Source organism: Octodon degus, unplaced genomic scaffold, assembly GCF_000260255.1.
Source record: "Octodon degus isolate 3935 unplaced genomic scaffold, OctDeg1.0 scaffold00088, whole genome shotgun sequence".
NCBI classification, from domain to species: domain Eukaryota; kingdom Metazoa; phylum Chordata; class Mammalia; order Rodentia; family Octodontidae; genus Octodon; species Octodon degus.
The window spans coordinates 1,522,197-1,536,056 of NW_004524664.1; the positions used below are offsets into that span (position 1 = coordinate 1,522,197).

At 37.1% G+C, this 13,860-nt stretch overlaps 1 protein-coding gene across 1 annotated transcript in view; it reads left to right on the forward strand.

Annotated features, from left to right (window-relative positions):
- Nucleotides 1–13,860, forward strand: part of Fgl1 (fibrinogen like 1) — a 44,877-nt gene that overhangs the window by 20,904 nt on the left and 10,113 nt on the right. The window contains exons 4-5 of the mRNA XM_023722034.1: nt 13,342–13,501; nt 13,743–13,840. Coding sequence (XP_023577802.1) covers nt 13,342–13,501; nt 13,743–13,840 — 258 coding nt within the window. The remainder of the gene's footprint in view (nt 1–13,341; nt 13,502–13,742; nt 13,841–13,860) is intronic.

A 13,860-nucleotide genomic window follows, 5' to 3' on the forward strand; every position in this document is an offset into this window, starting at 1 on the left:
CTGGGGTGAGATGATATCTCAATGTAGTTTTAATTTGCATTTCACGAATGGCTAGCGATGTCACATTACTAGTATTGCACTACTATAATCCATTATCATTTCTCCATTTTTAAGTCTATTTTGGTCAATTAGCTGGGCACTGTGCAAGGCCTGGGATGATGCTTATTACACTATATCTTTGTTGACTATCAAGTTCATAGAACACCAGATGCTCATGTTTATGAATAAATATAAAGCAGTATATAGAGATAGGAATAGCAAGATAAGTAAAAATAAATTGGGAAAGATATCTGAGTATAAGTATAACTGAAAGATTGTGATGCCAATGAGATACCCTGCTTATAGGAATGCAGATATCTTTATTTTTGTGTTTCACCAATGGAAGACATAAGATTTGTGGGATTCATACAATTTTGAGTTTAGTAAAATGCTCTCTTTTTCCCTCCTTACCAAGATCCTGATTTCTTTCTGCTCAGGCTCCTTGCCCTGGCTCCTGACCCCCTATTGTCCAGCATCTTGTGTTATTTGCCTTTTACAAGATGATAAATGGCTTAACTGGCCATTGTCCAGAATCTTGATCCTCAGCATCTGGTGCTTCTGTCATCCTCAGGGGTCAGAAGGAAGCTGGAGACACTGTCCTGTAGTGTTGAGAAGGGTAGGACAAGGGCAGCCCATGACTTTAGAGCATGGGGCTAAAAGGAAGCAGGGACAGCCAGGTAAGACAGACTTGGGAACAGCCCCAGGGGCAAAGAAATAAAAATTGGAGTCTAAGGTAAAAACTACAGTAAAGATTAGTCAAGACAGTGAAAGAAAGATCAAGATAGAAGGCTAACGGAAGCCTGACAGTAGATACTCTTGGAAGACTGTGATTCTCAGTCAGAGTTACTTGCTAGAACCACCTGGTGGCTTTCCAAAATGCTGATGCCTATCAAAATTGTAAAGGGCTTATGATTTTACTCTATTTTCAAGCCAGTAAGTTAGCTGGCATGAACCCTGGCAGACAATATGAGTAAGACTTCTGAGCCAGGATCATGAGTTTATGCTTGTATCAATGTCACTTATCCCCAAATACCAAGAAGACAGTAGGGAACTGCCCAGGAGGAATGTGCACAGACAGTGGGCTATGTCACAACTGGAAATCCCAGCTTAGGATGACCCAGTATTTTATAATGGATTACAAACAAATCAAGCAAATATCCCCAAGCTTTGCCCCAGAAGGAGATGTTATCTTTGTTTAGTGCCCAGCAAATTAAACTACTGTTGGTTCCACAGGAAGACCCCATCACTATCTTCCAAGCCTCTTTACGATACAAACAACCTTAAAAAAATAAAACGTAAGCTTTGCTTGCAGAACACAGAGAAGTGTAAGTAACCCATTAGGAATTATCTGTTCCAGAACAATTGAACAAGGATCCATATGTGATAGAAAAGGATTCAAGTTTTTGCTGTTGCCTATAGATGAAATTGTTCAAGACTAAAGCCAGGTCTTTCCCAAATTTCTTCCCATAGGCTGAGAACAGCCAAGATTACCTGGAGTCACCTATCTGAACACTTCCCTATTTTCAGACAAAATGTGTGTTCTGTGACAGTTCTTCTCTATGGTACCCTCTTCACTAGCTGAGGTTTTGTAAAGTAGTCAGATATTCACTCAAGAATTTCAGCTGCTTATTCTGCCAATAAGACAGATTTTGGGAGATAGGAACTCACTATGCATTGGGTCGATTATTGTGGATAATTCACAGAGTTGTTCTACAGAAAATACTTTTATGTCCTCCAATCATGTGCTGTAGTCCTAATCCAAGTATTTACTAATGTGGTCATATTTGGACATAGGACCTTATTAAGTTAAAATTAGGCTGTTAGAGATAGCTATAATCCAATCTGAATGGTGTCCTTACAAGGAAAGAAAATTTAGACTCAGAGAGGTGTCAGGGAAACACAGAGTACAATAAATAAGTCCCTGACTTCTGACCATTTGAGTTGCAAACTTTTGCAGGCATAATATATAAGGCTTACTTTGTCAGACTTAGGAAAAAATCTGACTTGCCAATATTCTCCCAGGATGGAATTCATTTATCAGTCAGGGACTTACTAAAGAGTATATGGGGGCAGGAGGAAGGCAGCCATCTGTCAGCCAACCAAGGAGAGAGGGTTCCAAAGAACCCAAACCTGATGATTCCTAGGAAATAGCCTTTCAGACTCCAGAACTGTGTGGAGAACAATGAGAAAATACATTTCTGTTGTTTAAGCTGACTGACCAGTGGTGCTTTGTTATGGAAGCCTTAAAAAATCAATATAACTTGAATTGTCATGGGTATCAGTATATGTCCTACAAAGGAAGCATCTTTATAAATTAAAAAAAAAAAAACCACAAACTGAAGTGTAATTTTGTCAGGGCTCCACAGGGCACAAGGCCAACTAGTGCACTGTCATTGATCCACAAGAAAGTATTGTAGAGATGGTACAGGAAAGTCTTTTTTTACTTTTCTTTCTTCCTTTTTGGTCTCATTGTGCAGTTCAGGCTGTCCTTGAGTTCACCATGTAGCCCAGACTGGCCTTGAACTTGCAGAGATCCTCTTGCCTCAGTCTCCTGAGTGCTGGGATTACAGGCATGCATCACCATGCCTGGCCCGTAGTATGTTTAGAGTATAATATCAGAATGTGGAAAAGACACCTACACTTCATATTCATTGCAGCGTAGTTAGCACTAGCTAAGTAAGATAAAGGGTCAACCTCTGTTTATCAGTAGATAAATTTAATATATACATATATAATGGAATATATATATTTAATGAAATGCTATTTAACATTTGAAAAGAAGACATTCTTGTCATTTTGATAACATAGTTGAATTCAGAGGTTATTAAGTGAAATATGCCAGACATAGAAAGATGAATACTCCACCGTCTCATTCTTTTGCAGAATCTGTAAAAACTGAACCCATAGAAGCAGAGTAGAATGATGAGAATGGTGGTTGCTCCAGCAGCTGGAGGTAACAGTTTGGGGAGAAAACCATCAGAGGTATTATACACAATTTCAGTTGCTAGGAGAGATAAAAAAATAATTTTCAAAGATAATAGAACAAAAGTACATGGTAGAACCAGAACTCAGACGTTACCTGTTGTCAAGCTTCACTTTTGCACTTTACCTCCAGGCACTTTAATTTCAATTTCCCAGTAGCATCCTTCCTTCTGAGCCTTTGGGACTCTGCATTAGCCCTTTCCTATACCTGGAACATCGCTGTTTCACTTGCTTTCCCAAAGCTGACTCCTGTGATTCATTCTTCAAACCATAGTTCCTCTCTTCTTTCAGTAAGTTTTAAAAAAAAATTTATTGGTACGTATTTGCAGCACAAAATGATCGCATTGCTCATGGGGAGTTGGTACAGGTACAGAACACATTAATTCTTATCCATCCCCCCCCCCCGGGCTCCCCTTTTTTCTTCCCTCCCCCATCTCTTGGTTCTCTCATGAAAAAGATCCGTCTCTCTAATTCCTCTTATCTTTTATTTTGCTCCGTTTATATTTTGAGTTTCTCACATAGGAGAAACTATGATATTTAAGCTTGTGTGTTTGATTTATTCCACTCAACATAATGGTCTCAACTGGGGCTTCATCGTGTGTGTCACTTTTTCTTTATCCGTTCATCTATGGACAGATACATAGGCTGCTTCCAAGATTAAGCTGTCATGAGTTGCGCTGCTGTAAGCATGAGTATGCATGTATCACTACATGATGTCTGTAATTCTTTCAAGAAGACACCTACAGGGGGCCTGGCCCTAGCTCAGTCCTTTAAGTGGCTGCTTCCACAAAGCTGTCAGCCTCAGGTTCCTGGAGTTCGAACCTCACAACTCTCCCGCTGGCCAAAAGTGCCCTGAAGGCATTCGAGGAAGAAAAAAAAAAAAAAAAAGAAGAAGAAGAAGACACCTACAAAGGGAATAGCTGGGATTAAAAGAATTTCTATTTTTAGTGGATTTTTGGTTTTTTTGTTTTGCTTTTAGGAATCTCTACACTGATTTAGATAATGATTGTACTAGTTTACATTCTCACCAACAATGTAGAAGGGTTTGTTTCTCCCTGAAGCTTTGCTTATTGTTTGATTTTTTGATTACAGCCACTCTTACTAGAATAAGTTGAAATCTCAGTGTTTTAATTTGCATTTTTCTAGTGACCAAAAATGTTGAGCATTTCCACATATTTATTGGCCATTTGTACTACCTTTGATATGCTTAGTTATTTCAGTTGCCCTTTTTTGTTTTGTTTCTTGAGACAGGGTCTTACGTATAGTACAGCATTACCTTAAACTTATTTATGTTGTCCATGCTCACTTTGAATTCATGGTATCCTCCTGTCTCACTCTCCTGAGTGCTGGGATTACAGGCACGCGCTGCTGTACCTGGCACCAGCTGCCCAGTTTTTTATTGTGTATCTTATTTTGGAGGATCTTTAAAAAATTATTTATATATTCTAAATATTACTCATCCATTTGAGAAATAGCTGGCCAATTTTTTTTTCCATTTTATAGCTTGTCTCTTTGCTCTGCTGGTTGTTTCCTTTGCTGTGCAGAAGCATTTTATTTTAATGTGATCCCATTTATGGATCCTTAGCATTGTTTTCTGTTCTAGATATCCTTACCTATGCCTGTGTCTTCATGAGTTGTGCCTAGATATCTTCCAGCACATTTAGGATTTCTGTTTTAACTTTTAGACCATTGATTCATTTTGATTTTAGTTTAGTACCTGGTGAAAGATATGGGTCTAGATTCAATCTTCTGCATGTAGCTAGCCAGTTTTTCCAGTGCCATTTTGCCATAGATCAATTAGCTAAATGTGCCTACAATTGTTTCTGCATTCTCTGTTCTTGTTCCACTGATTCACATGTCTGTTTTATTGCCAATACCATGCAGTTTTTATCACTGTAGCTTTGTAGTATAGCTTGAAGTTTGGGCTTATGAAGCTTCCTGCTTTGTTTCTGTTGCTCAGGATTACTTTTGCTATTCTGTGTCTCTTATTCCATGTAAATTTTAGGACTGTTTTCTGTTATTCTGAGGATTTTTTTTAATTTTAATGTATTTGGTACAGGATCTCACTATGCAGCTCAGACTCATAGTGATCCTCCTGTTTTCAGCCTCCCCAATAATGGGATTATAGGCATGTACTACCATGCCTGGACTCTGTCACTGGCTCAGCATGCCTGCGGGCAGGGCTGTCACAGCATACGGTACCAAGGATCAAATCCCGGTCCCTGCACTTGCCTAAGCAGGTGCTTAGTCTGCTGAGCTATTTTGCTGGCCCATATTATTGGCATCTTTACTAGGATTTCTTTAATCTATATTCAGTTTTGGAAGCATGGCCAGTTTGGCAGTATTGTTTCTGTCTATCCATTTTCTGATGTTCTTTTCAATCTCTTTTTCAGAGTGCTGTAGTTTTCATTGCAGAGTTCTTTGACTTTCTTTCTTTCTTTTTCTTTCTTTCTTTCTTTCTTTTTTTTTTTTTTTTTTTTTTTTTTTTTAGGGAAGGGTGTACAGGGTATTCAGGATCTCACTACTAGATCGGACTCATAGTGATCTGCCAGTTTACAGCCTCCCAAGTGCTGGGATTACAGGGATGCAGCACCACGCCCAGTCTCAATTGCCATTTCAGTGTGCCCCAGGAGCGGGGCTGGCGTGGCAGGCCTGGGGATCAACTCCAGGCCCCTGCACCTGCTTGCAGGTGCTTTAATCCACTGAGCTATTTGTCACTTTCTTGCTAAGGTTAATTCCTATATAATTTTTCTTGATGCTACAATGAATGGCATTATTTTCTTAATTTCTTTCTCAGTATTGCCGTAGAAGAATGCTATGATTTTTGTGTGTTGATATTGTACCCTTCTACATAGCTAAATTTAGTTCTTTCAGAAAAATTTGCCAGACTTAAAGGCTGGATAAGTGTCACTTCTGTCCATTTCAAAAACTCCTTCACTTTTGTATCTTAACACTTCTCATGCATAGTTAACTGCCTTTCGCCCCTGACTAACTGTCCAGTTTCTTTCTGTATCTTTATCACCTAACATAGTGACTGGAATATAATAAACATTCTGTACATATTTTAAAAATTTAATTAGTGGAGCAGGTTAGGCAAAAGAAGATGAAGCATACACTTCAAAGATGCACATGGGGTCAAAGAAGACAGTTACTTGAATAAGAGCTTGAGAAAAAGTCAGTAGTGTGGTCATTCAAGAGCTGAGCATACAGATATGCTATTCTGCAGGTGAGTACAAAACTGATCTCAAAGGCAAGGGGCTAATGGATGCAAGTGGGGTGCCATTATCCCCAGTTACAATCATGCTCCAGATTCAGGGTGTCTATTCAAGTATCATCTGAGTAGGTTAGCAACACAGACTCAAGGATTAGATTGTAGCAAGAGACAGGCGATTCAGTATTGATTACTGAGGCTACACAACCAGTCATTGGAAGAGTGAGACTTAGGAAATAAAAATTGAGTTCCTGTGCTGAGAGCACTGGGGAGCAGACCTGGGAAATAAGAAATCACTGAAGAAGAAAGCAAGAAACTGAAATGCCAAGGTCAGAGCAAGACAGGATAAGAGTCATTCTGAGAAAGTCCAGACAAGCCATTATCCTGTGTTTCTGCTGTAATGATAAGGTAGATGATAGGCATTCTTGATGACCATTCTAGACATACCAGATAAATAAAAACCCAGAACTTAACAGATTTGCATTTAATATTTTTATATCTGGTACACACATAAAAGAGAAGGAACAAAATAGCATAACAACAAAATGATACATAGCATATGTTGATTGTACTTTATTTTTCAGTGACAGATAAATAGTACTTGTGAGTCTACCAAGAATACACACTTAATGAATAAATTACATGACACATAAATTTCAATTAAATGGGATATAATACAGTATGTGTACTATACAGTTGTGAAATACTTAAGATCCTGGTCACCTCAAAATTTATGAAATTGTTGTCCTTGAACTTAAAAAAAGTTTACATTATCTGTGAAAATATAAATTTCTTTGTTCTTATCTCTTTTTGTTAACAAATTACTGTATTATTTCTAAATTAGTTATTTCTTTAATTCTAATTCATTGCATAGTACAAAATACCTAGCAATTACACACAACCTAGCAATTTGTGCAAACAATGTACAAATCACACATTTTTATAGCATGTAATTAAACTCTATCTTTTAAAAGCACTTGGGTACTAGTGCACTATGAATTAAAAGATTATGGTAGCAAATTCACTTACACTGTGATGAATTCATAACAATCTGGCATCAGCTTTCTTCAGCCAATGAGCCCCTGGCTGCTCTGTGGCCCTTCTCTAGGAGATCCCAGTCTTGTGTCCATCACTTGAGACAGTATGTTAGTGAAGCGCAGACTTGGACATCCAGTTACAAGTCCAGCTGCCTGTCTTGCTAGCTGGAGTCTCTAGATAGATTTTTTAACCTAATATTGTGTATTAGTAAAATGATAATGTCTGTTTATTTGTTGTGAAAATTTAATAAACTTTAAAAACACCTAGGCCTTGGACACTGAGCCTCACATATACTAAGCAAGTATTCTACCACTGAGCTAAGGCCCAGGCTTTAGTCAAAATTTATTTTGAGAAAATATCTCACTAAATTGCCCAGGCTGGCCTTGAATTTGCAATACTTCCGCCTCCGCCTCCTAAGTAACTGGGATTATAGGCACACGCTTGGCTATAACTTTAGCCTCAAAGAAGTACTCAGTGAATGTTAATGATCTCAGGACATTATCCCTTCCTTGACTCTTAGAGGAAAGGCCCCACCCATTCCATCCTATGGGAATACAGCTGCTCCAAAGTGGCATTTTCCCTCCTCCTCTTACTTTCTTTTCAACATTGCTTGTGAGTGAGGATGACAGTGACAGGATTGGTTCTGCAGGCCCAACTTTCACTGTGAGCTGGCAGATGACCAATTCCTGGCTTATCTTTTAGAAAATATGGGGCACTACCTACACAAGAGGGAAAACTTGCCTGCTATTTTTCAGATAGAGGATTAATATCTAGAATGCACAAGGAACGCAAAAAAATTAGGTCACCTAAAATAAAAGACCCAATCAAAACATGGACAACTAAAATAAATAGACACTTCTCAGAAGTACAAATAGCTAATAAATATACAATATGCAGCATCTGTCTGTTAAAGAAATGCAAATTTATTTTTTTACTTTAATCAGATTTTATTGGTACATTTTAGATATCCCTAATTACATTCATCATAGAGAATCTGAACCTGGCATAACTTGATCATTTTTTCCATTCCCTCCCCTCCTTTCAACCCCTCTTGATCTCCCCATTTACAAAAGATTTGTTTCCATTTTCCTTCTTTTCTCACTTCTCCATTTTTTCTCTTCTCCCTACCCCTTCTCTCCTTCCCCTCCTCATTTGAACATTTTCTTCCAAGAGAAATGCAAATTTTAACAATACTGAGATTTCATCTCTTTCCAGAAAAAATGGCCATCATCAAGAAATCAATTAACAACACATAGTGGTGAGGCTGCAGGGTAAAAAGAACGCTTCTTTTGTTGGTGGGAATGTAAACTAGTACAACCACTGTGGAAATCAGGATGAAGATTCTTCAAAAAACTAAAATTAGAAATTTCATTTATACCCAGAAATTCTGTTTCTAGGCATCTTCCTTAAAGAGATAAAGTCATCATGGTCAGCGATACATGCATGCCCATTTCTATAGCTGCACAGTTCATAATAACTATATCTTGGAAGAAGCCTATATGTCCATCAGCAGACGAACAGATAAAGAGAGCATGATGTTTGTTCACAGTGGAATATTACTCTGTCATAAAGAAGGATAAACTTGAGTCATTATAGGAAAATGGATGCACTTTGATGTTGCATAATTTTTCTTATACAAATAAAGAGAAAAATAAAAGAGATATTAAGAAGTAGGGAAACAGATCCTTTTCAAATGAAAAGGGGATCAAGACGTGGAGAGGGAGGAAAGAAGGAAAAAATGGATAAGAAGAGAATTGAAATGTATACCTGTATGAACTCCCCACAAAGAATATAATCATTATGTACTGCAAACATGTACTAATAAAAACTAAAAACTGAAGAAAGAATGCACTTAGTGTCTGCATGGGCTTGCAGCTGCTTTGAGCTTCAGCTGTCCTTCTAGGATAACAGGAAAAATCCCTTTTGGCAAGCTGGTACTTTACGAAGTTTACACTAATTCAGCCTTCCAACATGGCTTGCTTTCTGTACAGAGAAACTATTCACATTACCCAGGGTAACACAATGCTTGTCCAAAGAGAGGGCAGGAAGCCCTGGCTTCTCACTAGTATTATGGAAATAAAAAAAGTATCTTGACTTTTTTAAGCTCCCATAAACACAGATCTCTCTAATTTTTTCCTCCTTTTACCTATTTTCCAGGGGACTGAATGAGTTAAACATTTTGAAAAATATCACAGTTTTAAATATCTAGGTTTAAGCTCGACATTGGTCAAACTTTCTGCTATCTCAGTGTAAGTCACATTTTCCAAGACAAGCTTCTTGATTTGTTGCTTATCATAACTGGTTGGGCTATAAACTGTTTATGCTTTTTTGTGCGTGTGTTTGTGAAGATTTTTTTTTTCTCCCGTGATTTTTTTTTCCATTGAAAACCATCCTCTAGATCTTAAATTGTGTTTGGCATTTTTTTTTGGGTGAAATAAAATTTTAAAAACAAATATATGAACAGAATAAAGTAAAAAAATTAGAACATGTTGGAAGAATTTTCCATAAAGTTTTCTAGATGCAATGTTGTAGCTGAATATTCCCATATTTTCCTGGAGAATGGTTTGAGCTTTGTGGGTTTCTGCTATTCAGGTCTTTGGTAGAAGATTAATGTAAACAAGGAACTGGAACTCCTTTCCTAAGTGGCTTACAATGTGTTTATTTTAATGCACATGCTGCACAGTGTGCTTGACTCCAAGATGTAAATAATAACATGAGCTTACATTATGTAACCATTTTCCCATTTTTTTCTTCTTGTTTGATCACAAACAGAATCCCTTTTATAATCCAGCATGTATATGAAATATTGTGCATGTGATTTTGAAAATGCAATACATGTACAAATAAAGCATAAATCATTATTATGATGATTATCTCATTAAAGCAAATGTATTATTGCTCTTGGCCTTGTGAGAGCTTTATAAAGTGACTAAAGATTTTTATTTGTCTTCTGATTCTTATTGCCCTTAATGTGCAGATTACTTTAGCTATGACAAAACAATTGTAGACAATTCAGCATCAAAATAATAAACATGAAGAAAGGATTTTAAAATATCTTAAAAGACTGGGATGATTCAATCAGAAACAAATATATATATATATATATATATATATATATATTATTTTCAAGAGAGAAAATTGCTAATGATTAGGGTAAAATTTGAAAGTTAGAGGAGAGACTTGGTCCAAGCAAGGAGATCTGTGTTCATAAACTATAGAGGCAAACTAAGGGGCCACTGAAGACAGCAATTTGGAAGAAATGAAAGAGGATGTACAACTTAAGAGGAGATGACAAAGAAATGTGAATAAAGATCTTGTGAAAGAAGGTGTAGAAAAAACTAAGAAGAGATGAAGCTGCTCTCCAGCTAAAAAACTGTCACCAAATTCCCCAAACTGATGAAACAGATGAACTGTATTATTGATACTGTGATCAACTACAAAGATAGGTATAATGTGGAGAAGGTGCCCAGTAATTCGCAGTCGGAAATAGAAAGCAGTCCAGGGTGGCAGCTTAGTGAAGTCTTCATTCAGTTACTTTCCAGAGAAAAGTTACAAGAATACTACGAATTAATTAGGAAGCCAGTGGATTCCAAAAATATAACAAAGAATTCGTAATCCTAAGTAGCAGAGCCTGGGTGACCTGGAGAAAGATGTCATGCTTCTGTGGTACAGTGCTCAGAGGATGAACTTGGAGGGATCCCAGACTCCATTGTCTTATAGTCGGTGTTTAAGAGTGAGCGCATAGCAGAAAATTGCCAAAGGGGAAGAAAGCAAGGAGGAAAGCAATGAGGAAGACAAAGAGAAAGAGGACGATGTGGAGTCTGAGGCAAAATCTGTTCAGGTGAAAATCAAGCTCAATAAGAGAGAAGAGAAAGGCCAGGACAAAGGAAAAGGCATGAAAAGGCCAAATCAAGGAAAAGCAAAGCCAGTGGTGAGCGATTTTGACAGCAACAAAGAGCAGGATGAAAATGACCAGTCAGAAGCGAGTGAGACTGATGGGGAGTGATCCCTATGGAACTAAATTCTATCCTTCCCTCTCCCATTTCTACCCCAAGGGTTCACGTGTCCTGTGGGCATTGGGTTCTTTCTGTGGCCTCCTCTTCATCTCATAAACTAGCTTTAGATTAGTGCCAGAAAAACATATGACATCATGGTGTAAAAAACTCTGTGGCAAAGTTGGTAACATATTGTGACCAAATGGGCCTCAGAGATTCAAAGATTAAAGCAAACAAAAGCTTTTGATGGAAAATGTGGGTGTACAGTATATCTCTGTGGGTGGGTCTAATTTGGTAAAGGTTTGTGCCTGGTTTTCTTACCTGTTTGGATGAGATTTTTGTCTTTTGTAGTACTGGTAACCAAGAGAAGCCATTAAAAACCTCCGATTACCTTATTTTTCATTAGGCAATTTTCAAGATTTTTATTTGTTCGGTATTTTTTTTACACTGGTACATATAAGCAACTTTAATAGGTGATAAATGTACAGCAGTTAGGTTTTACCTACACATACATTTTCCCACTTTCTGCTCTATGAGCTGAAAAATGCTTTTTCAATTGTACAAGATTTGTCTACTGTAAACATTGCTTAAATTTTTTTCTCTTGGTTTTAAAAAGTTTTGTTGAAAGCACTATTGAATATTGCAATCTATATAGTATACTGGATGGCTTCTTTCATCTGCCTGATTTCCTATGACACCAATGTGTACTGTCTCCATCTTCCCCAAAGCATACTTAATCTTTGCTTTCTTTGCACATTGTCTTTGATTGCAATTAATAAACCTGAGGCAAATAAAATTCCTGTAATTTCAAAGAGTGTGGTGCTAGTGATTTCCTAATAAACATAATTTTGCTCCCCTAAAAAAATGTGAAAGTTAGAATTGTTGAAGTACTTTTACTCAGAAGTTTGTGGCTAATTATTCTGGAGACTATCTTTTTGTAGTGGCCACTGCTTTGGTCACCCTACAGTATAGTTTTCTGAGCATCTAAATAATTCTTACCTATATTCTATAATATGTGCAGAGAAGTCTAGGAGAGATCCAATAGGTATTAACTTGCTCCATCCTCAAGTGGTTTATGAAATAAAGGTTACATCTTGTTGCAAAATTGCTAGCTATCTTAGATCACTGTGGGAAGGAAGCCCATGGCAAAGACAAATGCAAGGCTGAAAAGAATGGTGGAAGCTTCCAGCTTTTAGCTAAGATACCTAAGAATGTATGGACAGCTAGAAATTACAGTAGGAAAAGATAAATTACAAGTAGAAAAAAAAAATCTCAGTAAGGCCAGGCGTACAGGCACAGGCCTATAATCCCAGTGCTCGAGAGGCTGAGGCAGGAGGGTTGCTCCAAATTCAAGCCCCCCCACCCCAGGTTCCACAGTGAGTGTAAAGGCAGCCTGAGCTGCATAGAGAAACCCAGTCTCAAAAAAATGAAAAAGAAAAGAAAAAAGACATTTCAGTAAATTAGTAAAAATATCTGGTGAAATTGAAAGAGATTATAAGAACAAGATTAGGATTTGGGGTTTATTATCAGATGTTCAGATGAGTTGTAAGTCTTCAAATCAAGGTAGCCAATATTAAATTATTGGTTTGGCATTATATTTCCACTTTCATTTTTAGCTTTATAGTAGAGATAAGTTCTTCTGTGCTGATTAATAAAGGCATAAATTCCCTTATGCTGTAATTCATCGAATACATATAATTTATTTTAAAATTGTTTTCTACAAAATCATTAAGAAGTAAATGATTCCTATTTTATTCTTTTTTTTCCCTGTGATCACCTCAAGGAATTGATAATAACTGAATTCTAGGGATAAAAGTAAAATGACCTTGTTATGTTTATTTGAAAATGTACAAGTTAAAATTTTAGAAAATTGGTTATACTATGTTAATATATCTTCATTGGTGTTGAGTAATCTCAAATTTTATTTAAAAGAAGACATATGACAAAGGGTACAGTGCCTTGTTTTTGTTTTTGTTTTGCTGAACCAGGGATTGAACTCAGGCCCTTGTGCTTTCCAGGCAAGTATTTATTCTACTGAGCTATCTCCCCAGCCCAGTGCCTTATTTTTGTGAACAGATTGTTCAGAGATTTTCAACGATGGATATAAGAGCAGTGGATTTTACAAAATTAAACCTCTCCAGAGCCCAGCAGAATTCTCTGTTTATTGCGACATGTCTGATGGCGGAGGGTGGACTGTAATTCAGAGACGAGCTGATGGCAGCGAAAACTTTAACAGGTGTGTTAATTACAAGAATGCATCTGGAGCAGGAAATATGAGATTTGTGAGATTTATGTTGTCTTTAAAAAATTATACCTGAACTCTGTTAATTAGACAGAATTTCTTTCTAAATAAGTGTACTAAGAATGAATTAATTAATAAGAAATATTAGTGATGGGGGTGTTGAAGATGTTACTTTGGGCCCTGCAGATGTCCATTTGGATTTTGATAAAAATTAGCTTCTATTTTACATTTTTAGAGACTGGAATGATTATGAAAATGGCTTTGGAAATTTTGTCCAAAACAATGGTGAATATTGGTTGGGAAATAAAATTCTTCACCTATTGACCGTACAAGGTAAAATTTGCTCGATGTCA